Source organism: Epinephelus fuscoguttatus, linkage group LG20, assembly GCF_011397635.1.
Source record: "Epinephelus fuscoguttatus linkage group LG20, E.fuscoguttatus.final_Chr_v1".
Lineage (NCBI taxonomy): Eukaryota > Metazoa > Chordata > Actinopteri > Perciformes > Serranidae > Epinephelus > Epinephelus fuscoguttatus.
Genome location: NC_064771.1, coordinates 36603447 through 36630977, shown reverse-complemented (window position 1 = coordinate 36630977; position 27531 = coordinate 36603447). Strand labels below are relative to the sequence as shown.

Here is a 27531-nt window from a genome sequence, read left to right as displayed (position 1 = left end):
TGTTGGGGAGACGAGTGCGACACCTTCGCCAGGTTTCGTGTGACAGCTCATGTGTTATGTGTGAACTGGTGTGTGGGTGGATGCCAGCATGTGTGTTTGTTTTGCAGGCCCCCCACCTGTGAGAAGCCTGGTCCCGCCACGCTGTAGGGGCGTTGTTGTCTGCCGTGCAGCGCAGCGGCGCTCTGAGCCACCATGCGGGACTGGGTGCCGTAATCAGGGGCGGGGAGAGCCATGTCCTCTCTCTCTAGAAGGTTCCCTGTGCTGCTGCTCTTCCCGTGGAGGCTGGAGACACACAGGTGTACAGGAAATGAGCAAATGGTAAACATCAGGAATGAATATTTTAGCTTGTGGGTGTAGACGACCCGCAGGAGGGCCGTCAGAGGGTTTCTGAAGGACTGTCATGATTGGTTGTTTAATTCTCAGTTTTGAGCCCAGAGGAAAATGTTGGCGTTCTTTCTACAAACCACAGATGTTACGTTTGTACGTTTCACATGTATCATATTTCTAAAGCGATGTTGTATCTGAGCTGACGCCATCAGGAGGTGGAGGGGAGGGTGTGACGCCTGCTGAGCTGCAGACGCTGTTCAACACCAACAAACAACAACTCCGGTTGTTTATTGGTGACCCGTCTCTGTGTTTCCCTGCGAACGGTTTGGGGCAAACACTCCAGCAGGTGAGCTACAGGTCGCCCCAAAAATCAGGGACCAGTTGCACAAAACACCTTAAATTCCTCCTTAAGTATGACACATAAAGCTTAGGGCCTGTCCCATTTCTACCCCTTAACTCTTCCACTTGGTATTGAGTGCCCTCGTTTGCGAGATAACCCCTGATGAGGGAAGTGAGACATATTAGTGTAGAGATCTTTCCCTAAGAAACGAGACACCACTTCATGCAAATCGGCGTGGCCCACGTGCAGGCGTACGTCACGCGTAGTAGCGACACAATGAAAATGCCAGCTCCTGCGCTTGTGTTGTGGCGTGTTCTCCATCTGATGAATCAATGGAGAAGAGATGCTGAAAACAGGAGGCGCCTACGACATCTTCTCGTTCTGATCGAAGTGTTCAACCGAGTTGCTGATGAGTTCACGCCAGTCCAACCATCTGTTGTTTGTATAGCCTACATTCCGATCGTACAGTAACAAATTGTTTTCCAGAACTTGCCGAAGTTTCTGACTTCGCAAGGTGTTCTGGGAAATTTCATCTTCCACTTCGTTGAGAGTGTGGGTCGGGGCTCCCTTGGAATCTAGGGCGGGTATTGCAAGTGGGTATTTCCAGGGGAAGTGTGGGTATTTGGACAGGCCCTTAATCTCTCCTTAGCTGAGGGACTTAAAATGTTTCCTTAGTTAAGGAAGAACACATTTACTGCATTGAAAGAGATTTTACAGAGGTAGTTTTCATGGAGATGGTTTGTTTGCTCGGACTCTTGTGACGCCTGTTATCGTCTCGCAAAGTTATCTTATAGTTCGATAGAGAAAAAATGGCAGAAGAAAAGAAGACAAGAAAACCTTATTGGTCAGAGGAGGAAAGATTAAACCTCTGGAGGAATACAATCAGAGAGTCAGAGGTACCTTAAGTTTTTTTTTAACCTTGCTTTGGTTGCTAAGGTCTTTTGTGAAACTTAAGGGATTCCTTAAGTGTAAGACCAACGCAAGGAGAAAACCATCAGTACCTTAAGGAAAAGACTAAAGGGTGTTTTATGCAACTGATTTTATTTTGAGGAAACTTATCTAGGACTTCTGAACTTCAGAAAATCTTAATTTAAGGTGTTCTGTGCAGCCGCCCATAGGTATTTTAAGGCCAAATTCTGATTGAATGTTTTTGTGTCGAAACATAACCACGGTTTCAATGTTTCCGCTGCATCACTACATACAAATGTAACGTTTCTGTGGTTTCAGTTTTCAGCTCATAAACTCTTCGACCAATAAATGTCGTCAGCAACAAAGATTTGAAGAAGTAAATAAAGTTTCATTACAATCAGATGTTAATATTCACCTCATAAATTACCATAAATAAATTGACAAAACAGATCTATCAGTTTGATCACACACTTGGCTGGTTCGTGTTCAGTGAATCTCTAAAAGCTCCTCCAACCTACTTGTGTACTCGAAGTTGCCTCATGGAGTTGCCGTCACCTTCAGCGATGACCCGGGTGTAGGAGAAGGGAAACCAGCCGCGCCTGAAGACGTCAAAACAACAAACTGATCACGATACGATGAACTTTATTGATCCCACAGCGGGAAAACTCACAGGTTAGAGAAGTTTAAGAGTCAGACGCAAAAGAAAAAATGAAGAAATGAGTTGGAAATAAAAAGAGACAATAAAAACACAACAATACAATTAAAATAAAACCTGTTTACAGCTTTAACTCAGAGGGATGTTTATGATGTTACAACTGATTAATAATCACACCGCACAGCAAACACTGATAAATCTGCTGACTCATTCTGAGCTGCAGACGTTGTTAACAAAATAAAAACTTTGACTCACATCCTGGTCTTCTCGTTCTCTCCGTAGTGCCACCCGTCGCGGGCCTCGGGGACCAGCAGGGTCACGATGTCGCCCTCGAAGAAGCTGAGCAGGGTGCTGTTGTCTCCAGCTGCGTGGGAGAAGATGGCCTGAACTCGGGTCCTCCCGTTTCTCTCCAGTCCCGCCGCCATGGAGCTGGAGCGTGGCAGTGTGCGGGTCTCCGCTGGGACAGGAAGTAAGAGGGACAGTTTTCAGTTTGACTCTTCACATCTGTAAAGTTTCTGCTAAGAACCCGTTCACCTTATCTGAGCTGTGTGTTCCTCTGCTGAGGTCCACAGGTGTTTATCAGACACAAACCAGCTCTCTGTGAACGTTTCAGATGACTCAGCGTTTAGTGAGAATCTGCTCTGGATTTATTTTTACTCTTCTTCTTGTTTTTAATATCACGTCTCATCCTGCTGCTGCTGCTGCTGCTGTGGCCTGTTTCTGATTGACACAGATGATCCATCAGATCTGTCTCTGGGTTTTATCTCTGACATGTTGGGAGACTTTTAAAGAAACATTTACTGGGAGAAGTTAAAGCTAACTACAAACCTTCCTCCTCCCAGATCTCTGAACGTTTGTACACAGTCGGGCTGAGAGATAGATTTGAACTAAAAGTTATATCCCAATATTTTTAGGCTATATAGTGATACGCAATAAATAGTATTTTGATAACTCAGTATTCTGAAATCTCTTCTTCTGTGGACGACTAAAATATTTTAAATATTAAATTAACTATTGTTGCATTAAAGTTAAATAAAGTGCCGTAATATTTCGGGCTGCCCCCTCACAGTCGGGGGGATTTTATTGGTCTAATAGTCGCAGAAAACAACACAAAACAATCATGGAATTCTATGAGGAGCTGCGCCTTGTCAAAATAAATCCAAACCTATATGACTGGAGCATGTGGGAGTTTACTTTGAAAGGATAGACACAGGAAGTGTCCACACTCAGCAGTCAGACAGGAGTCAGGTTAATCTCCAGGGCTGGTACCTGCGGTTATTCCACAGGCTAGTTAATAACATGTCGGGCAGGAAATCCAAAGTGTGGGATCATTTTGAGAAGGTGAAGGACGAACCCAAGGTGATATGTAAACTCATCTTCATTGGTCGACTACAAACATGATGTATCATGTGAAACATGGAAGTAGCTACATGCCCATTAGCCCACAGCGTCATTAACAGGCGGCTCGCTCAGTGTGTGACGTGCACTTGGAGATAAAATATAGGCCTATATTAATGAAGGTTCATTAGTACGGTTTGTATTTCTCTGTAATGTAGCACAGTGTTAACAATGTTAGTGATACTATTATAAACCGTTGTGTTGCCCCGCCTAAAATATATAGTTCAGTAATTAAATTAATATCATAAACATGTGGGCGACTAGTCGACTAATGGCCCTAAATAATGACCAGGAACATTGTTATTCAGGGGCAGGGGCCTAGTAATATTAAAGTAAAATAAAGTGGTTATTTTATAAAGTTAAAGAAAGTATTGTTTGAATAAATTTAATTAAATTACCTTCCATTAAATAATAAAGTTAAATAATGTATTGTTAAAATAAAGTGCAGTTATTTTATAATGTTAAATACAGTATTATTAAATTATCAAGTTAAATTAATAAGTGCTGTTATACTATAAAGTTAGATAAAGTATTGTTATACTGAAATAAAGCAGAACCTCTGGTGCTTTTATTCTGAAGTGTGTTGATGTGTTTTGCTGTGAAGCTTCCTGTTAACTGTTAACTGTTAGCAGTTAGCTGTCAGTAGTTAGCTATTATCTGTCAGCAGTTAGCTGTCGGCAGTTACCTGTTAGCAGTTAGCTGTTATTAGGTAGCTGTCAGTAGTTAGCTATTAGCTGTCAGCAGTTAGCTGTCGGCAGTTACCTGTTAGCAGTTAGCTGTTATTATGTATCTGTCAGTAGTTACGTATTAGCTGTCAGCAGTTAGCTGTCAGTAGTTAGCTATTATCTGTCAGCAGTTAGCTGTCGGCAGTTACCTTTTAGCAGTTAGCTGTTATTAGGTAGCTGTCAGTAGTTAGCTATTATCTGTCAGCAGTTAGCTGTCGGCAGTTACCTGTTAGCAGTTAGCTGTTATTATGTATCTGTCAGTAGTTACGTATTAGCTGTCAGCAGTTAGCTGTCAGTAGTTAGCTATTATCTGTCAGCAGTTAGCTGTCGGCAGTTACCTTTTAGCAGTTAGCTGTTATTAGGTAGCTGTCAGTAGTTAGCTATTATCTGTCAGCAGTTAGCTCTCGGCAGTTACCTGTTAGCTGTTAGCTGTTGGCAGTTAGCTGTCAGCAGTTAGCTGTTATTTGGTAGCTGTCAGTAGTTAGCTATTATCTGTCAGCAGTTAGCTGTCGGCAGTTACCTGTTAGCAGTTAGCTGTTATTATGTATCTGTCAGTAGTTACGTATTAGCTGTCAGCAGTTAGCTGTCAGTAGTTAGCTATTATCTGTCAGCAGTTAGCTGTCGGCAGTTACCTTTTAGCAGTTAGCTGTTATTAGGTAGCTGTCAGTAGTTAGCTATTATCTGTCAGCAGTTAGCTGTCAGTAGTTAGCTATTATCTGTCAGCAGTTAGCTGTCGGCAGTTACCTTTTAGCAGTTAGCTGTTATTAGGTAGCTGTCAGTAGTTAGCTATTAGCTGTCAGCAGTTAGCTCTTGGCGGTTAGGTGTTAGCTCTCAGCAGTTAGCTGTCGGCAGTTACCTGTTAGCAGTTAGCTGTTATTAGGTAGCTTTCAGCAGTTAGCTGTTAGCAGGAAGTTAAACCATTACAGTGGCGCCATTTAACGTGATGATTTGTTGACTGTGAGCTGGAAACACAGGAACAGCTCTTCAGTTCATACATTAATAATATCTGCAAATGGCACTGGTACTCCATGGTTACAAAATGCAGCTTCTGGAGCTGTGCAGATACAAAAACTCGACAGGAGAGAGCAGCGTGTTTCTCGTGTCTTTTTACGCCAAAATGCTAAACTGAGTCTTACGTGGATAACTTAAAAACAATTCATACTGGATGTTTGTAATACGGTTGTTTTAAACATCCCATGTTGAACAAGCGGTGGTACATGGAGTGTGATGGACATACGGCCCACCCAGCGTACACAGAAAGTGTCCTTACTCAGAGTGGTCTTGCCCTTGGCGGGGGCGACCTTGCGTACAGGCAGTGTGTTAGAGTAGACTTCCCCTCCGTGCCGCTGGGTCTGTGGTGAGACTTTGCCCTGGGCCACTTTGCCCTCCATCCACTGCTGGTAGTCCTCTCCTCCATGAGCGCCGGCGGTGCCGTTCATCACCGGCATGCCCCCCTCCACACCCATCAGCCTCTGCAGAGATGAGGACATTTGCATACAGGCAATTAAAACAAACCGTTTCCCTGAGGCCGTTACATAACATCAGACGGCTCATTAATAATAACCAGGGAGGAGGTGGAGAGATCTGGGTCAGGAAACGCTGCTTCATGAAACGACCACATCTGAGCCCACGCTGCTTTAAAGATAAACATATGGAGCGACTGCTGGGACGCTGCGAGACGTTCACACGCTCTTTAATCTGGAACATGAAACAAGCTTTTTAAATTAGGAGCCGAACTGAAGACGGCTTTTCATTTCTGTCTTCAGTGAGCAGGAGGGGGCGGGGCCTTCAGGAGCCCGAGGAACGCAGGAATTTGAGCCTCTTCTGTGCAACAAGCTAATTAGCATCGCTTACGAGTTCATTTGCATTCACAAGAGCGATGAGGGCTCCCATGATGCCACAGCAACATCAGGGAGCGACATGGGCCAGGTCAGGTGTGTGTGTGTGTGTGTGTGTGTGTGTGTGTGTGTGTGTGTACTGTTTCTATCTTTGTGAGGACCAATCTGAGCTTTATGCGTTGGATCGTCAAACCTTCTCTCTTTGTGACAGATCTACATCGTCTCTCTGAAGTCTGAGGTTTTGGCAGGTCCCTGAACGCTAAATGAGTTTTATCTTTGATCTAAGCAACAGTTAACTGACTTTGAGTCTCAAATGGAAAACTGAGACAAGAGTTCCAATCAATCAGTTTGTGTCGGATTGATCAGTTGATTAGATGGATGGATCAGAGGAGTGGCTGCTGCAGAGACCAGAGCTGGTCAGACCCGGCTCTGGACTGCAGGGTGCAGAGACGAGGACCTGCTCCCCATGTAGATATAAACGTCTCATTCTGAGGTGATGAAAACACAACCATTCTGATTTTAAGACAATTAAAGAAAACACTCTGCTTAGATTTAGATTTTAATCGTCCTCCGCAGCTTCAGGAGTTTGAGGAGCAGGTCGGGTGGAGCATCGTGTCAGCGAGCGTCCTCGCAGGTTCAAATGTGTTTGAATCTCTGAACAGATTTATGAACTTATAAAAAAAAAACCAAACACATCAACAATCGCATCACTCATCACAGCTGCTGTTTCCATGACAACCCATCCTCCTATAAAACATCTATAAATAGTCGATGGCTCTCGGCTGGACTGAGCAAGGACTGAAAACACAACAGACACTGACCTGCTGTCCCATCCCTCCGCTGGCTCTGAGGGCCGCCAGCTCTGGAGGCACCGGCAGGGGTTTAGCACCAGGGATGGGCTCGGAGATGGGCATGCCTGGGTGATGACCGGGGACCATGGCGCCTGCCGCACCACTCATCTGCTGGGCCAGGAACATGGCACGGTCTGGCAGTTTGTTGGGCTCGGCGCACGCCTGCTGCCACACCGGGATCTTCTGGGATAAAAGATCTTTCCCCTGGAAGACAGAGGAAGAGAGGCTGTTTATTAGGGAGGTCCCGCTAAGACATGATACGTGTCCTCGGTCAGAGTCCAGAAAAATAAAAAGACTCGAATAAGAAAGGCTGGCTGCACAAAGCACCTGTAGTTCACTCCTTGAGGTTTAGTTTTTTCTTAGCTGAGGAAATCACTTAAGGGTGTCGTACAGAATCTCTTAAAAGGTTTCCTTAGTTAAGGCAAGACATCAAGTCATTTACTGCACTGAAAGAGATTTTACAGCAGGAAAATTCTGTTGTTTCATTTGTGTGCTTGAGTGTGCGCTTGTGATCGCCTCCGCAACCTGTTGTCACACCTAAGTACCCTCTCACAGAGTCGGCCTGACGGAAGATAAGAGGACACAAAAACCAAATTAATCAGAGGAAGAAAAAAAAAATCAGACTTCTGTAAGAATTCAATAAAAGAAGAAACAAACTGAGAAGTTAATTTGATCTGAAAATAACAGCAAACATGACGGAAGAAGTCTGATGAAGAGGTCCGTCCAAGAGGGACAAAAATATATAAAAAATGACACTGATTACACTGATTACAGCAGGGACTCCAACAAAACTGGTCAGAATAATGTTCGACTATTAAAGATAACACACAGCTGAACTTGTCTACGTCAGGCCCAGCGCCTACAGTCCTCTTGAGTCTTCCTCCTGAGGCATTTGTTTTCTTTCATCGGCAAACTTCAAGTAAACTAATGAAAATCAGCGCCCTGCAGAGGAGCCACTGTCTTCACATTATTGATACAAGCACTTATTGGACGGATGAAGGGAAGGACAGGACGCTGAGAGATATGAATCTTCTTGAGGACCGACTCTCATCTCCTCCATACATTATACAGTAGGACAGTTACATAACCACTCCGCTCATTTGCATCTGACTAAATGAGGGAGTTCTGAATCCATGAACAGTTAGAGTTAGAGGCTGCAGTGTGTGTGTGTGTGTGTGTGTGTGTGTAACACTAATATAAAAGTACAGTAATGACTCATTGAACAGCAGCAGCCGGGTCGTTGCTGATTCCTGGGTCACAGTGAAGCGTTCAGGCTGGATTAACAGAGTTGGGCCGATGAATGGATGAATGAGACGGCCCCCTGTCCTCCTGTCTGTGTGTCTGTCTCACTGTTTGAGAAGATGAGTCACTACAACCTCAGTTAGCCCTTTCAAATAGCTGAGGTGGAGTGTGGGTGGGACTGTGATGATCGAATCGAGGAGCAGACGGTGGAGCGTTCTCCTTCATTCTTACCTCCCAGCACAGAAACTCAGAGTGTGTGGGAGACACCACAGTTTGTAAATGGTACCAGAAACTAAAGAGAGCTTTGCAAGGCCGTAGGTTTGTGTATGGACAGTAGGAACATGTCTCTGATCAGTGTGAACTCGTTCACATTATTTTCACTCTAACAGCTCTGTGCAGGACCTGTGAGCAGTGTGAAAGACTTCTGGTAGAAACACTTTGATGCAGCAGTTAACAATTACTCTGATAAAAGCAGTAATCAATATTAAATGTGGTTTATCAAACTAACATTTACATTTTTTATCCAATTTATAGTGGGATTATTTTAGGAATCATACAGGACAGATATTTTAAAAATAATCTTATGTGGCCCTGCAGTACTACAAAGTATCACTAGGGGGACTCGTGCACGCTGTTGAGGTTTCCTACGAAAAGTAATTCACGCATAACCTGCGTATTTTGGAGGGCTGCGATCATGTGACTGTATGTAAAATAAGGAAGTTGGTCTGGCAGGTGGGCGGAGCTTTGTACTGTCTCCAACATGGCGGCTGTTTCTGAAACCATCTGAGGATAGAAACAGAAATGCAGTGACAGAATCTTGATTCGTATTTGATCAGCGCTGACAGTTTGACCTCAGTTCACCAGCAGTTATCGATGTGATCGACAGCTGAGACTCCTCGGCTCTGATTGGCTGATTTCATTCAGCTGTGGTCTGATTCTAACAGACAAATGACATCAGAGGCGACAGGAGGAGCGACCAACGATGCAAACCCCAGAAAACGTTCAGTTAACGATCACGTGACAAAGAAAAGCATCAAAGCTGAAACCAGTCGTCTGTTATCAAACTGGTTCCAGTTCACTTCCTGTCGATCACGATCTCATACAGATATATACTAATATATAGATTTAAGATCGGAGTCTGTCTGTCCGTCTGTCTGTCTGTCTGTGCATCATCACATCAGCAGGTTGTGTTATGAGCTTCCTCCCTCCGTCTATCAATCACCCATTCAGACACTTTCTCTCTCACACACACACACACACACACACACACTGAGTGTTCCTGCCAAAGTAGGTCAGTCTCTCCTCCTCACCTCCTCCTCCTCATTCCTCTTTACTTCACATTCCCTCAGTGTGAGGCGGGAGAGGTGGGAGAGGAGGAAGGACAGAGTCGTCTCCAGCCGCACTGACGCAGAAGCAGAAACTTTTTCTTGAATGAAACAGACGTATCGAAGCATTCACTCACAGATGGAACTAATCGACATGGCTGCTCACAAACATGTGAGACTAAATAAAATGTTCAGTGGGCCAGGACTGAGCCATGAGGAACTCCACTTTCACCATTAATAAGGTGCAAAACAACTGTGGCTTTGACTTGACGCACAGTGTGTCCAAACGTTGTCATTTTGCACCTTACTGAACATCTGAGTAAGTCGTGCTAAATGTTTTGAATTTTCGTCGGCTAAAAATACAAAGGAAAAAAAAACGAGATGGTGAGACGCTGCAGGCGAAAACATTTGTTCACGCACTGGTCAGTTTAAAGATTTGGGTGCTACAACATGTTGTCTTTCAGACTAGTGAAGAGAAAATGTTCAAAATAAAAATCAAAATAAATTCTGTTGTGGAAATTTATGCAATAAAGTCATTTTAATTAGATAATCCTTCATTTGTGATTAAAAATACTCGCCTTAATGTGAGGAATGAACCTTTAACCTGTTCACCTGAGGAGTCTCTTCTGTTTCTGCAGTCACAAACTTTCGGAGGGACCCATGACTTTAACTAATCTGATCCTCTTCAATAAATAATACTTGACAGAGCCGCAGCTGCACATGCCCCTGATATCAGATCTTAAATAAAACAACAGGTGATTTATTCATAAGCAGTGGTTTGATGATCCGTAAGACGTCTGGATTTAAAGCTTTAAACTTGCCTTAATGTGGCTTTAAATTTCTGTATCTAAACGTTTACCTGTGTAGATTAAATATTTTGTCAAAAAGCTGCTGAAACAATGACATAAAAATCTGTCTTTGATGTTGAAATCACCAGAATCAGTGATTTCAGATCTGCGCTGTGTACATACACCTGAGAGCGACAGACGCCACCTCGCCATGACATCACCAGAAGATAAACGAATGCAGAGGAGGGGTGTGTCCTCTCACCTTTCCGTGGTAGACGCTGCTGTTCTTGGCGACGGCGCACTGACGGTCCACCAGGAAGCAGTACCTCCTCCTCTCCTCAGACAGAGCGTTCTTGTAGCCCTCGGCAATGTAGTTGTCCAGCTCACTCTGCTTGTTGCTGATGGCCTCCACGTACTGAAGGAGAGGGAGGAAACAAAGGATGGCGTTAGAACAAACATGGCCGCCTGTCCTCATCAGGATGTTATCACACTGCTGGGTTAAAGTCACAAAGTTTAAGAGCCACAAACTGCAGTTTATTACTCTGTGTCTGTAAATTTGTTTCCTTTATCCTGTTTCATATTTAGCTGCTCTGTTCAGCTGCTGGTTGATTTTAAACTGTCTTATAGAAATAAACCGACTTCACCTGATGACTGTGGAGAATCTTCAGACCTGTGAGCTCCACAGACTGAACCCCTCTGTGTCAGCTGAATGACTGAATGAAGCTTTAATGACTCTGGACGGTGTTTTGATGGCGTTTCAGACTCGATCAGACCTCGTGCATCACGACCCTGACATATAAAACTCAGACAAACTGTGATTTGAAAGTCTTAATGGCTGCTCATTCTGAAAATGTCACATCAGACCTGGAAACTATGAATCAGAACTTGGCAGATTGCAGATGTGTCTGTGAGTGTTTCCTGCAGCTCCCGCCTCTCCGACACAAACTCGTTCACCTTCTGTCGGCTGTTATACCCTCGACTCGTTCAGCAGCCCACTGAGTCCTCTGAGCGCCTCCTCTGCATCACACAAGTGGAACCACTCATCACCTTGACTCTCAGAGACACACAGAGAGGAAGGGTCGGACCCTCTTTGTCCTCAGCTTCACTTATGTAACTGAAAGCATTAAAAGATTCCCACGAGTGGCAGACAGCGCCGAGCTCCACTGTGAGGCGGTGATGACCGTGGCCGGGCTGTTTGCAGCCTACGCACCACCGGACATGACTGACTGATCGAACTGACACCAGATCTGCTGAAGGCTAAATTGGAGATGCAGAAAAAACAAAGTGGAGGAGGCGAGATGTGAAGTTACCTAACGCTGTGCTGTAATCAGCCAAAACCAGACGTGTTAATGAGGTCATTCATTAAGATAATTCATGCATTCATTAGGAGAGATTTCTGCCTCAACAACACGCTTATGTAAACATTAAAACTGGGTCAGAAATCTGCAGAGATAAAGATGCTGCTGCTGATCTCAGATAAGTTCGTCGCTGTGTTTCAGATGAAAATTGATTTCAATAGATAAATATTAATAATGTTATTAAACTGTGTCTGTCAGCGTCAGGCCTTCATTTTAAAGACCGTCAGTCCCTCTGAGGGGGGCCAAGGTTCTGAACATGTTTTCTTATGGAGTTAAAGAACTTTCGGCTTCTCTCAGATGCTCTTAGTTACTGTCGTCATGTTGCACCTCAAACTGCACCTCATCTAAATCTACATGGAGCTCTCTGTGCCCTGCTTTGTAATTAGAAAAATAAAATTTAGATGCACATAAAGAATAAATAAAGAATTTCCTTCCTAAAAAGTTTTACTACTTTCATGTGTGAAGTCTGGACCAATCACAAGAGGCCATTTCATGTCGGCCTGCAAAGAGAAAAGAAGCTGGGAGCTCATGTTTGACTCCAGAAGCGGTGAGTGTCAGGGTGAAGACTAAACACAGAACACTGGGGACGTTCTCTTCTTGCAGGCAGAAATCTAACCAACAAATCTGAATAAATTCCCTCAAGATGTTCTCGAGATACCACGTTCACAAGAACGGGATCGACGACCCCAAAGCTCAACGCCTCCAGGCATAATAATAAAATCTGAATAGAAGGATTCTGTTGTCGATGACCGCAGGAGAACGATGGTGTGCAGGTTTGCAGCTCAAAAATCAACAACACGACCATGAGAACATCCGACTTCTTCCATCGATACAAAACCATCAGAGGAAGAGCAGCAGTGTGTCTCTGTAGCTAACTTATTAGCTTGTTAGCTGCTCAGACGCCGGCCAGAAGACTAACGTCTGACCAGATCATCAGAATTTGATGACTTGTGACTTGCCTGATTTTCGCCAAAGTAACTTGAAGACTTCAAGGTAAAGACTTGAGATGTGCACATGTGACTTACTCCCACCTCTGCTGTCATGTTTGTCTCTACAAGCACGTCGCTGACACTGACTGTGTGCGTGCTGATAAATAAAGAACAGTCCCTCAGAGGTCTTCAGGAGGAAGACACCTCTCCACTGATCCACTGATGCTTGTGTCTCTGTACTGACTCCAGACTGACAGGAAAGACTCCAGGAATTAGTCTCATCCGTCCTCTGATCCCACAGAGACCAGGTGAAAATCGAGTCCTGAAATAAATACTGACTGGAGTGTGACAGAGCTGAGAATATGTGTCGGCACATTCAGACGATTTAAAGTCCAAATCATGAGTTAGTGAATGACACCTGAATTATTTTATGTTTTGACAAACCTTCGATCTGATGCTTTAATCACTGAGAGCTGAGCTCATTTCCTCTTGTGGGAGTTTTCTTTCACTTCTCAGCTTCACATTCAGCCACTTTCTATTGGTTTTAATTTTTATTCCCCCGAGAACAGAGTCACATTTGAATCTGAAATGAGCTTTAAATGAGTAAAAATGTTTGAATAGATACAAACTATCTGACAGTTTTATATTTAAAGAGGAAAAAAGTCCATAAAAATAACGGCTGAGACATTTCGTTACACGTCTCATCTCATCGTCATCAAACACTGCTGACATACTGAGATGTGCCACACGGAGGAGCCACAAACCTGCCGTCTCTCATCCTCCAGAGTTTGACCCTCAAACACAAGAAACCGAAATGCAACCTTACAGGAAGTTATCAGGCAGGAAATGGTCAGTCAGCAGGAAAAGAGCTGAACCAGGCTGAGTGTTCACAGTGAGACATGAAACTGTGACACGCTGAGGAAGACGGAGGTCACTCATGAATCATACAAACGCTGGAGGTGGAGAGGATTTTCACACAGCGAGTGACCATGTTGGTCCGACTCAGACCAGCAGGCTGAGGTCAGGGCCGCCGCCGCCGCCGCCGAGCCATCAGTCACCAGAGGCTGACAGACTGTGACACGGGGGAGGAAAACGTGAGCAGCTCAGACCAAAGATTCATGACGAGATGAGTTAAAACTACTGAACGTTCTGACACCAGAGCTGACTTCCTCCAACTGGCCTTTAATCTGCTCCTGGTCTCTGCTGACAGTGACACATGTTGGACTGTGACATTTAAACATGTCTGATCTTCTGCCGCAGCGTGGACCATCAGGTGGTCTGGGACAGGTCTGCTCTGTGTCCCCAGAGTTCGGTTTCTCTGCATCATATATCTGAAATAAACTCTCAGAATCCTGCAGTTCTGCGGCGTCGTTCACACAGACACGGCGATTTTTGTAAAGGTAGCTTTGTCTCTGTTTTGGCCTTCGTTCCACTCAAACTGATTCCAGGTCTCTGAAAATAAACCTTTGTGAAACTGCTTCTGGGTGAAGATGTTCAGACACGTTTTGGTGTCAACGTGTAGACGTGGGAAACATCAGTGGGCGTGTCCTAATCGCCTTCATGAGGCGCCACAGATGTGACCGAAACAGAGCCACTCTGACATGCTAGCAGGACTTTTCACACATTTACACTGTCATGTTCTCAACTCATCAAAAAATGCTGCTTTCTCAGCGGACCTGTACGTCTAAATATGACAGCAGGTGCCCTGCTCTGTCAGTACTGGAAGGTAAAACACATTATTTTTAGGTTTATTCCCTTCGGTTTAGGCGACAAAACTTGTGGCAGAGAGTTGAGAGAACAGAACACTGACAGAGCAGCGCTATTTGAGTTGCGTTGTTGCCTGCTGTCTCTAAACCTGACGTTCCAGGTGTGTATCAATACGGCTGTGAAAGGTGCCTCTGTGTGTCGGTGTCTGATGTAAAAATCATTGACACAGCGGTGGTATCCATGCCTCTGACTGGCCAACATCTTCATCTTCGAGTGGCTTTAGGGTTCAGGTTATGAACATGAACAGCACCTTCAGTTGTTTTCGTGTTTTAAAAACACACCTGTGTGCGTGTGGAGCTTTGACTGAAGACCCTTCTGTTTGCTGCTGGTTTTTATTAACTCAAACACTGATTCATTTCTTTGTGTGACTTCAGCTTCTGTGTCTTGTCTCATTCTATCCGAGCTCAGTATTTTCTGTTCTCTCGGCTCTTTGATAACTGGTTTTGTATTTTATAATCTGTTTCTTCTGCACTCTGTCTCCATGCGTTTGATGTTTTATGCACTTTGACTCGCCTCACTGCTCAAGTCTTTTATAGAAATAAAGTTCTGTGTAACAAACTGATCAGTTTTTAAAGTTGAAAAGTGAAGCCGTGTTCTCTTGAAATCAAACCGAGCTCCTCTCTGTGTGATGGTGTGCAGATTCTTTCATGCAGCTCTGAGTTTACCTTGACTCCTCTCCTCAGATCAACAGCTCAAAGAGACAAACGTGTCTCCATCTTACTGATGAAGGAGAGGACACGCGGCTGAGAGGCAAATGGATCTAGGGGTGGAAGTGATTCTGGTGCTTCTGGCCTGATACCAGTCGTTATATCTACGTCATGAATCACCTTCAGACTCGCCTCAGCTGCGGACACAGAGTTCAAATGTGGACCTGATTTACACGAAGCAGAGCTGCAGCTGTCAGGGTTCATCTGGAAATAAACTGCTGAGCACAAACTCCCTTCAGACGCACTTCTGCTCATTATTGTAAATTATTATCTCGCTGTGTTTCCTGCCTGATGTTTTTATAATAACGTATGATATTCTATGAATTAGCGCCCCGTAAATGACTTAACGAACTTAATGCTAAGTTACATAATTAGCCCTGATATATCTCAACATCTACCAGGTGTTGTGATATTTTGTGACGTTCATGGTCCTCAGAGAAAAACGGATTTTTCCTCTGGTGAAGTTTTTATTTGTTTCCTCTCTGTTTGGACGGATGAACACCGCTCTCATCTGAGGACGCGCCGCCTCGTCTGACCTCATTAAAAAGAGAAAACACATACAGGCAGATGGAAAGTGCTTCCACATGTCGCTCACACACATTTCACACTTTCACCTCCACCCGTGAAGGATTTCCTCTCTTGATGGGCTGCTGCTAATTGTGTGTTTGATTGGTGTTACTACTCTGTACTCGCTGACGGGTGTGAGTGTTAATATCAGACGATGAAGAGACGCTGAAACAATCTGATCTTTCTACTGTAACAAGAGGAAACTCAACAGAAATAGTTTCCTCCCACTCAGAGTCTCTGAACTCTGATGTAACGTCTCTTCTTCTGCTCCCTCTTCACCTGAGTCTGCAGCTCAGGAGCCCGAGAACACGCATGAATCCCAACCAGAGCTGCGACTAATGATTATCTTCAATATTGATTCATCTCCGCCGTGTGCTGATGTTTCAGTCTGTAAAATGTCAGAGGAAAGAGGCAGGAGACGTCTTTGTAGCTTGAGTGGCTCATTTTTATCCAACCGACAGTTCAACAGTTGGAGATCTTCTGTGTACAGGAAGTGAGGTCGGAGCCAGAGAAGGGGACAAAAAAACATGGTTGTGTTTTGTTCTACCTTTCTTTTGAAAGACTTTTGAGGCTTTGTGCACGTACTAACTGTGAAATTAAACTGTGTGGGGCAGCAGGCTGAGCAAAGCACCCCAGCAACACTTTCCAGCTCCTCCTGGAGGACCGCGAGACGTTCCCAGACCAAATGAGATATATAATCCCTCCAGTGTATTCTGGGTCTGCCCCGGGGCCTCCTACCGGCACAGGGAGTACACAGGAGGATCCTGATCAGATGTTGAACCACCTCAACATGAAGGAGCAGCGGCTCTACGGAGCTCCTCCCCCTATCTCTAAGGCTGAGCCCAGACACCCCACAGAGGAAACTCATTTGGGCCGCTTGTATCCATGATCTCATTCTTTCAGTCACTACCCAGAGCTCATGACCATAGGTGAGGGCTGGGACGTAGATGGACCAGTACACTGAGAGCTTCGGCTTGTGACACATTAATATGATGTGATGTCTTTAGGCTGCATGTCTGTGACTTGTGAGCAGTTCATCATCACCATCATTATAAAATGATTCTTCCCTCCTCAGGTTGTTTGATCTGAATAATTAGCAGAGGCTTAAGGAGGTAAACGACTCAGGAAGGAGCAGAGATTTTATTTTATTTCATGTATCTAAACGTATTTGTCTTGTTCAGTTTCTGTCTCTCAGATTCTGTGACCTCTGACGGGGATTTCCACCCGCAGGTTGGGAACCACCGGCTCAAACTTAACCAAAGTTATTAAAGATTAATCTTCTTCCAGTGGACTAAGTGACTGACTCACTGTTTCAGCACTCGCCATGATGTCTAATGTCTTCTTTGCAATAACAGAGAAACAAAGGGACATGATGCGGGGGGACGTGGGAGGGAGGATGAGTCATTTCTTTTACATTAGCTTCATCAAAAGTCACAAAGTGAGTGTTTTTCCTCCCATCATGCCTCAGTCACAGATGTAGCAGCTCATTTATCGGACTGTGTTCAGGCAGCAGCGAGCTGCTTTATGGCCCCTGAGGGACACCGCTGTAAACGGGTGACTTCCCATCGCCTCCACTTTTAATATCAACATCAATCATGAGCAGGAGGAGAGAACGACCGCGACTTCACTCTGAGGTGGGAGGTTTTTTTCCCGCTGTTCTAGAAAGGCTCCAGCGAGCATCACTAACAGGGACAGATGGATCTTGTGAGGTGGGTTGTTGGAGGTGCTGATCCACAGTCAGCGTGGTACGAACATGTCAGTCGGCCCTCAGTTTGGAGAAACAGGAAGTAGTATGGACACAGAAGCTCAGTAATGTCCTGCTGTGGACGGGGCAGCTACAAAATGGATTTTAGAAAATGCTGTTAAATCAGTATCTGTTTAAATGTAGACTATACTTCCTGTCAGAGAGCCTGTTGTGACGGGGAAACTGTTAATGGCTTCAGTTCTTTGTCTATCACAGGTCAGCGGAAGAAACTGATACAGCAGGGTAGAGATAGAGGTTTTTGTGGCAATGTTGTCGCCCACAAGTTCAGTCGTCATGGATTTTAAAATCTTTTTTCATGTCTTAAGATTCAGATTCAGATTCAGATGACTGCCGTCCACTGAAGGTGACACACTGACTATAGATGAGTACCTCACACAACCCCACCTCTAAACTATCCCTTTAACTAAAGGTAGAAGCTGGTGAGCCAACACACATCCACACAGAGAAGCTTTCAGGCTTCACACACACATATTATCTGTCCGTCACAAACACCCAGACGAACATATATACTCAATACTGTATGTTCAATAAGGCAAATGTGTCCTGTTCTGTTCGTCTGTGAGTGTCAGGGTGCAGGTCGCTGGTGTCTCCTGTTCCTGCCAAGACCTGGTCCCCATGAGGGTCAATATGACGCACAGTGAGAATCTGGCGCCCTCAGAACACACACATGATGCTCAGGAGGGACGCAGCACACACGAGCAAAAACCGGACAGTACCTAACACTGCAGAATCCTCCACATTATAAAACATGAGTCTGATTGTTAAAGGTTTGTTTGCATCTCCGGAGCAAAATGGAGGTCTGCATCGAAACACTGAATATTTCACATATCTTTCATTCTGCACCAAACATGATCCCTTGTTCCGCGACCCACGGCTGATCTCCTGCAAGATTTCACTGAAATGTGTGAACAAGACTGAGATATGTGCAAACAGGAAGGAAAAATAACCATCTCGCTGGAGACGACAAACACACACATACATGTGTAGACACACACACTCTGAAATAAAATTTTAAAAAAAAACAGTGAATCTGTCCAGTTGTGGACGTTCTGTCCCCGTCAGCAGATGAAACAACAGGTCTGTATCTGAGCTGATCCTGTGTCTGTCACGGCCGATAAGAGGAACTGAGGCTGAACGTTCCCGTGCTGTTGTTCCTCATATAAAGCTCAGTGTATCGATTTTTGTAACGACCGGCCCGGCCGCCTCTTTCACGCTCCACCAGCCATCCATCGGAGCAACACTAACAGTTACACAATAATTACGTCCCCTGCTGCTCTGTGGGGCGACAGCCTCAGACTCTGGAAGTGCTGCACAATTAACCCTTAACCTCTGACATCATGTTCTCTGTGTGCGGCCATGATGAGCTGAAACCACATATGCTCCTACTGTGTGGAGAGGTTTTTACTACAGTGTTCAATAATGCATGTTAGCTGTTGTTTTTTGGCTTGTTGATCACCTGACTGACGGTCATTTAAATGATCCGGATTCAGATTTTGACTCTGTCCTGTCAGGTTGTTCTGATTTCTTAATCTTATTTTGTCAAAATTGAACAAAATCCCACAATAACCTTTGAGCATACTGTATATCAAGTGGTCTGAGAGAAAACTAGACGTCTGCTCCTCCTCTTGTTTTCAGGACACTTTGACCAATCACAGAGTGCATTCCTATTGGCTGTTGTACAGTTGCAGATTCGCGTGCACGTCCCTTCAGATGGTGAAAGCCCCGCCCATTCTCCCCCCAACTGGTCAAATACAGAGGCTTTGTCAGTGGACGTCAGCATCAGACACCACTGCAAAGAGACACCCTCCTCGGCGGTAAGATACACACCGGGCGGCGACTTTTTGTAACACCGCTGGCAGGCTGGAGAGGAGCTGGATGTGTCCAGCAAGCTCTGGACTTTTACCCGGGAGCCTGCTGTTTGTGTCCAGTGTGTATTTCTAAAAAGCCTGTCTGCTGAACTGTATTTAAAAAAGACACAATGCATGTGACAAGTGTAGATTGATGCGCCGTCCCTGAACGTCCAAAACTGACACAGAAGGGTACCCAGAGCGTCATATTTTGACTTGTAGGTTGACTGATAAGGCTGCGGTATTTAACGAGTTGGGACGAGAACATGTTGGAAAGTCTAACTCAGTGAAAGAGAATCCAAAACAGGAAGACAGACTGATCATACAGAGAATAAACTAAACAAAACACGAGTCAGTTTCAGTGTTCCAGAGATGGAGAGACAATGATGCTAATAGTTTAGCCTTCTGTGTTAGCTAGAGCCTCGAATCACAGTGCATCCTCCGCCTCACTCCCCGCCACCACTGACCATCTTGCCAGCAGGAGACCAGGCAGCAGCTCTGGAGACTGACCCCTCAGTTAGCGGCAGCAGCAACATGAATCCAGCCAGATCAAACCCCAGCTCCCCAGCCCCTGACTCACCGCCGGATCAGCAAACTTTCTGTTCTGTTACACACTGCTCGCTCTCCTTCCAGGGAATCACTCCACAGCAGCGGGGAGCGAGGCGGAGGAAGCATGGGGTGGCTAGCAGCTAATTCTTGTCTCGAACACTAGGTTATCACAACACTCTTCAAAAGCTGGACTTCCTGATGGCCAAGCAGAGCGAGATCAACAGTACGTAACTGCCAAAAATACCTTAAATGTGTCAGTAATCTGAACAACATGAATCCAGGTTTGTCCACTGACACAGTATCACACAGTATCAATAGTTTTCTTGACTTGTGTTACTCCTTTAACCAACAGCAGCCTCTGTGATAAAGAAACTATCTGCAGGTTACCTCTGGATTAAAATGTCTGTCAACAGAATCAAATACTGTACATTCCCACATGACGTCTGCGGAGACGCCACAGTGGGGCTGCAGGTGATTAGTTTTTGCTGCGTACGACATCGGTCAACAGGCTGTCGGTGGATGAAGCTTCATATCCACTGTTCCACTGTGAGTTTAATTATTTGACACTTTAAATGCTGACGAGGCAGAAATATAACAACAGAAGTCCCTCAGCCGCAGACTGAGCCGGAGAGCTGCGGCCTTTGTCCTGTCACTGTCGCTTCACACAGAAACTCGCCGAAGTGTGTGTGACATCTGAGCCGACCCACAGCTCAGCTGCGAGCTTCAAAATCTGAACGTTTAGTTTTGGTCACTTCCGTCCCGATTAAAGCTCGTTACTTTACACAGTCCTGCAGCTCCTCATCACTCTGTCCTCCCTCAGCTCTCTCTCAGCCTCTCATCCTGCTGAGGAGGAGCAGCTGATTGGACAGACAGCAGCGTCTCCTGTGCAGGTTGTGTAAGAGGGCACGCCCACCATGTGTCACCAGAACGCCTACAGGCGGGGGCACACAGAGAGACTCGCAGCGTCTCTCACGCCTCCGCTCCAACAGTTACCTGAACATGAGAGAAATATGGCTCACTCAACCCGTTCACCTGCCCTACATCTCATAAACAAATATTATGTAAGACGCAGCGAGAGTGGCCATCATGAGACGATGTGGACGGGGAGCGTTGTGGAAGGACTGTGGCAGAGTCACAAAGTGAATGTAGAGAAGCTTGAATTAAACGCTGTGATTATAATAAATGCTCGTGTTCTTTTCTTCCTTTGGTTGGTGAACATGTTGTAGCCTGATGAAACTTAAAAACTTTCCCCGACTTTCTCGGTTCCTTCTAACGCCAGGTTCAGACTACACAACATTTTTGTCCATCCACAATGTCACTATGACAGATCAAGTGATGGTGGAGTCATAAAGTCTTGACTTGGCCGACGGACATGACAGACTGCACGCTGGTCCACATCCAATCATCCCTCGTCGTCTTTAATGTGATCAGTTGTTGTGGGGTTTTTGATAATGATATCATTTAAATGCATTCTGCAGGTGTTGACCTTGACAAAGGCCACAGTCTGAAAAACGTCAGCTTTTCCTTTTTGTTATATTCTAAACCTCCAAACCTACGGTACCGATCACAGCTGAGATCTCTGGGATTGTTTTGCTGTTCAGCCCGCAGTGAGTTTAAATCGTAACCTTCTCTATCTCCGTTTCTCTCACAGTGAAGGCCCTCGCAGACTGGCACCCAAACTGCGTGCGCCCAGTCGGGGGTCCCATCCTATTCAGCTCAGCACGTCCTATCCCATCAGCGCTGTCACGGATTACCAGGCGCACTGAAGCTCAAATCCCATCAGGAGGAGGGAAACAGCATCTGAGGAGCAGAGTCTGCGCTCTGCCGACGAGTCAGCGTGAGTTCACTAACGGTCTGACTCTGACTCTGCTGAAATAAAGATGAAGTGAATGATGAATGTTTTTTCCCCAGAGGCCTGCAGGTTGTCTGCACCACATACCGGGCTGAGGCCAGAGGGATCGTATTGTCTGAAGTCATGTTGTCATGCATTTGACCATGAGGAAGCTCTCTGAGCCACAGAAACACCAGGAACTACAGTCTGCACCATTCAATACACCTCAGCCTCCTACGCACTCTGAGTTTCACACTCACACACACACACACACACACACACACACACACACACACACACACAGACTGACCTGCATCTCCTTGTCTCCATACTTGGACGGGTGCTTGCTGCCCTGGCTCTTTCGGCGCAGTTTTTTCAGCTCTGCCTGGCACTTCTCCAAACTCTCCCCTTTGCTCTTGTGCTCCATCTGGTACTTCTTCAGCGCAGCCTGAGGAGGGCAGCACAAAGTCAGCAGGGCAGAGCTCGCATGTGTCTGCAGCATCCACACACGATATTTTACACCGACAAACATTCACTGACGAGTCGCTGCTGGTTCACTGGACGGACCGCAGAGCTGACGGAGGATCTGGTTATTTGTCATATTCTGTTTGAGCTGATTTTAGAGTTCAGAACTTGTTTGTGTTTCTCCCCAAACCTAAATTAATCTGCAGGTTTGAATTGATGCATTCTCTCTTTTTCTGTGCCTGGTCATAGCAGCTACAGCATATCCCAGCATGCACTGGGTGAGAGGTAAGACACACTAGGATGTGTTGCGTGTGTGGATGTGTATCAGCCCGCTCTCACCCCCATCTTGACAAATACTGCCGCTTTGTCAGTGGACGTCGTCACAGACGTTACGATACTCACCGGTTGCCAGCAGTTCACGATGCCACAAGCAACTACCGTAATATAAAGAGTGAGAAAGTCCAAACAGGGCGGACAGGAGCAGAGATGGACGGGTCAAACAAACTCTGGACTTTCACCCACTGTTTGTTTCACGTGTGAATTTTAGGTCAAACAATGATGTTTTTTTCTAAACCCAACCACAGAGCCTTGTTTCTAAACTTAAGGAAAGCACATGATACGACACGCCCTCTGTAAACGTCGCAGGAAGGAACCTCGTGCTTCATATTTTGTCGTGCAGGTCCACTGACAACGTGGCAGTATTTGGGATGAGAACATGTTGGTACTGTACAGAGTAGAGGATGAGCTCATCAAGCAGCTCTACAGCTGATTTGCATTTGAATGCATCTGAATTTTTGACTGGCTGACCTTCATCATGGAGGTTTCCAAACACGCTGGTACATCCCCCGTCTCTAACGGTGAAATGATTCTGGGACTGACTCCAAACCACTGATCACCATAAATGAATTTGTCTGTTTATTTTTTTTGCAGAAGTCCTTATTTCCACAGAATGAGTCATGATTCACGGGGCAGAGTGGGAAGTAATTTATGTAACTTGCTGCAGTGGTTTGGATGAGAGCCGGTGGGAAATGAAGGAGAGAGCGTGGCCGATGGTTTTATGAGAACATGGTTCATACTGTATCTCCCATAACTCCACTCCCTGGAGAGACCTGACTGACGCCGAGCACAGTTAAAAGTGGTGTTGCATTCAAGCACACGGCGGGTCAGGCGCGCTGTTACATAATGTACTTATGATTATGATTGATGCTTTAAATACAGGCTGTTCAATTAATTATTTAAGGTGGAATCAAGTTGGATTTTTTTTACTGAAATGGTGAGAGCTGCAGCTCAGTCTGAGGCGATGATCGCAACAATAAGAGAGTTATTCAACATGTTATTACCCAGAGTGTCTCAAATCACATCCTTCTGTTAGTGCACTTCAGTGTAGCGCACTGTGGACTTCCTGTGTGGTGCACTAATATCAACAGGGTAGTGTTGTCTCAAATCGCACACTGCTGTTTTTCACTGCAAGTGACAAAGGCTTTTTTTTAACTGCCTCTTCTTCTTCTTCTTCGTCTTCTTTTTAGACAGCAAATTGCAAACGTACGGTGGAGCATTATCATCAGTGCTGATTAAAATGTGCCGCTGTTACCTAGCAAGCTAACGTTAGCGGTCACATTTTTGTTGGTGGTACCAAATCATTACAGACCCAACAAACATTACTGACGGCTTCTATTCAAGAACAGTTTTTGTACTTAGTGCAACTTTGGACCGTACACTGCATTTTCCCGTACCGTGCAGCATGAACGCACTTAGCGCACTCAAAATATGAAGTGTTTAGAACAGAAGTGTGCAGTCTGAGACACACTGTTAGCTTTGCTGAATACTCGATTCTGATTGGTCAGTGTTCTATAGTCTGTTATTTCGAAGGCTGTCACAAATACCATTTTAAGGCCTTTGAAGCGTCAGTGGTATTTACCTGCGAATATCTGAAGCTTCAACGGGAGCAGCGCTGCTGTGTTTGTGTGTGTGACAGAGAGAGTGATAGAAAGAGGGAAGAGAAGGTGGAAGGTGGACTATTGTACGGGACGTGTTTGTATGTTATTAATAACTTGGAATGCTGCAGGTCGGGCCTCATCACGAGACCTCATCTACAATTCGTCTCACCTTTTCCTTTTCCTCATCAGAGAGCCAATCTAGTATTTGAAGCGGGGGTCGATGACTCTGCTGAGATCACCGGCTTTGTTAACTTCCAAAAATCATATAAAAATATAATCACTAATTTATGGTGCAGGGATCATGGATTTTCCCCAGTCACTCAGCGAGAGTCTTATTTGAATATTTGGAGCTTCAGAGTAGGGTAATACCGCAGCCACCCCCTCTTCTGATGAATAAACAACAGTCCCTTAGCTCTCCACAAAGTGCTCAGACATTATCTGGGTCTTATCAGCCAGATATTTCACTTTATTTCTCTTGACTCTGCTTGTGTGGTGCTCAGCAGGTTGTGTATCGTGGGTTTAAAATGGCTGCCTGCTGCTGCTGGAAATGAGGTTGATGAGACTGATGCAAACAGCTCATGTGCTGTAAAACCAAAACAGTAAACTAAAAGAGGCTGAAAGGTGTTGAATGGTGGAACAGATATGAGCGTTATGGTCAGGGACTTTCTGTTTCTACAGAACATCAAAGAGTGAATCTCACGTTCAGGTAGCGTGCGTCCAACTCGACCTTCTTCTCCAGCTCGGTGAGCAGCTCGTTGTGGAAGGACTTGAGCTGTAAGACACAGAAACACACTGAATGAACGTCCTGTGGCTCTGCGGACGACCACAGAGGACTCTTCTCACAGAGGAATGTGACGCTGCAGTGTTGTGGTGCGAGAATGACTCCAAGGGACGGATTCGTTTTGCTGTCGGAAATGTCACACCCAAAGGATTATGGGAGGATGTGTGGTATGTAAAAGCACGCCAAAGTCAACTTGCTGTCTCTCTGCATGTTTAGTGTGTGTGTGCCTCTCTGTGTGCAGGTGGAGCCAGTGCTGAAATATTACCAAGGAAACTACAAATCATAATTAACTATTTAATATTCTATATTTAATACTTCACTTGCAGTGGTGGAGGAAATATTCAGATCCTTTACAGAGGTATAAAAATACCAACACCACAGTGTCAAAATACCCTGATACCAAAGTTCTGCATTGAAAATGTTATTTAAAGCTCCACTGTGGAGGATTTAAACCCAATATAATGAGTCTGTTTTCTTTAGTGTATAATCAGCTGAGAGTAAAAATCGTATGTGTTTGCATTTCCTCAGAATGTGGCGTTTATATCTACACGGGGAGAAAGTCCTCTTTTACAGAGATCACCATGTTGCACCGCCATGTTTCTACTGTAGCCCAGGACAGATGGAGACATCCGTGTTTTCATCTTTGCCACTGCAGCAGCACCTCCACAACGGGACTGACTTTTTAACGTGAGACGTCTTTCTTCAGAGTTCTTCCTGGTGTAAATCAGCTGCTGAGTTTGTTTCTGATAGGAAGAGACCTCTGTGGATAATTCAGCTCCTGAACAATGAACATCTAACCATGGGTGAGATGGGTGTGATGTTTTGATGACGTGTTATACATGCGACCAACTGCAGGAGATTTAAAAAGCAGCTGCTAGCAGTTAGCGGCTAACTCAAAGAAGAAGAACAGAAAATGTCCACACATAGTGAACAATGAGGTCCAGGAGCTCCTTACCCTCTGAGCAGAGGGACTTTGTAGAGGCTCTGCAGTGCCATCTCTGTGTAAACAGGGCTGTTGTCTCTTATAATTCATATTTCATCAAACTACTATCAGCAGGAGACACTGGCTGACAAAGCAGGAAGTGAGCACAGACTGTGAGGAGCTCTGAGTTCACCGCCCGGAGAGGACACACCAGTTTATGAGTCTGGGAGAATATTTTGCTTAACGTCACTTTTCTCTCTGGATAAGAGATAATTTGTAAATGACACTGCTTCGGATCACTGACATCCATTCCAGGACTAAGATTAAAGCTCCTCACTTCTTCTCTGGGCTGACTAAACGTTTCTGCTAATGTCGCCACAATTGGCCAATTTCCTCTGAGGAAGAATCCAGAAAGATCTCTTGGGGAAGTGACCTGAAAACTGTTCTCAGTCTGTGATGGCTGCAATTTACGTGAAGCTGCTGCCTGCGGAAAACTAGAATCACCACCTCACGTTACGGTTTCCATCCATGTCTGTGAAAAGATCAATACCTGTGGTTCCCAACTGGTGCAGCCACAGCCTCGAGATTCCTGCTCAGTCATTTGTTCAAGGTCCAAACAGTAATATATTCAGCGTCATACTTCATCGAGGAAGTTTGCTGCCTCTGTGAAGTAGCTGTCTGTAATTCACTCACTCTACAGCAGCAAACAGCACTTCAAAACACAAGCTCTGTGCTGCATGTTCACTTCACTTCAAAATAAAGTGTGTTTGTTACAAACTCCACACGTTCACCAATTCAGTATCTGACCAAATGTCTCCCCTTCTGTTCCTGAGATATGACGGTAAAACATGATGATGTCACAGTCAAGCTGACCTTTGACTTTTTCGCTTCAGCATTTTATCCTGGTCGACATTTGTGTGAAGTTTTGTCATAATTAGTGAATGAATTCCTGAGTTATGGTCAAAAACATGTTTTGTGAGGTCACAGTGACCTTTGACCTTCGACCACCAAATTCTAATCATTTCATTTTTAGAGTCCAAGTGGACGTTTGTGCCAAATCTAAGAAAATTCCCTTGACGCGATCTTGAGATATCACGTTCACGAGACTGGGACAGATGGACACCCTGAAAACTAGATGTCGGTGTGGAGGTATAAAACGACTCCTGCACAGTAAGAGTGTGTACGAGTGTGTGGGAGTGTGTGAGAGTGTGTCTTTATGAGTATTAAATATTAAAATCTATCGTGCTGTGTGGAGATTACAAAGCAAAAGGCCCACAATCTGTTTGGCTCCAGACTGGTGGCTTTAGAAGTGCTGATTTTAGCAACACCACCGTCACCACATGCTCACCATCTCTTCAAGCTGGATCTGGATCTGTCTGTGCACTTCAGCCATCTGAAAGAGCACCTCCCCTGCACAGAGGAGACAAAGAGAAGAATAAACAAAACAAAGGGAGGGGAGAGAAGAGAAGAGTGATATTAAATCTTCCCAATGTCGGCCAGAGCTACATACATCGTGCAAACACCAGAGCATGCAGCCACACAGAACAGATGAGAGACAGGTGGAGGGTGTCGAGGGAGGAGGAGGAGGAGGAGGAGGCAATGGACAGGATGAAACATCTGTCATGAAACTGACGAAGCAGACGAGACTCATTAAAAAAGGTGACAAATTAAAAGAACGGTACAGAAATATGCAGCACAGACAGAATAA

At 45.1% G+C, this 27531-nt stretch overlaps 1 protein-coding gene across 11 annotated transcripts in view; it reads right to left on the bottom strand.

Annotated features, from left to right (window-relative positions):
• baiap2b (BAR/IMD domain containing adaptor protein 2b) overlaps positions 1-27531 on the bottom strand; it is a 121231-nt gene that overhangs the window by 35589 nt on the left and 58111 nt on the right. For all 11 annotated transcript variants that reach the window (XR_007448137.1, XM_049563315.1, XM_049563316.1 and 8 more), the window contains 9 exons: positions 27172-27233; positions 24821-24892; positions 22029-22166; positions 10661-10813; positions 7014-7247; positions 5625-5826; positions 2487-2688; positions 2095-2175; positions 117-282 (listed from right to left, as the gene is read on the bottom strand). Coding sequence is in view for 10 of the 11 variants with exons in the window: in XM_049563315.1 (XP_049419272.1) it covers positions 117-282; positions 2095-2175; positions 2487-2688; positions 5625-5826; positions 7014-7247; positions 10661-10813; positions 22029-22166; positions 24821-24892; positions 27172-27233 (1310 nt within the window). In the remaining variant the exon portion in view is untranslated. The remainder of the gene's footprint in view (positions 1-116; positions 283-2094; positions 2176-2486; positions 2689-5624; positions 5827-7013; positions 7248-10660; positions 10814-22028; positions 22167-24820; positions 24893-27171; positions 27234-27531) is intronic.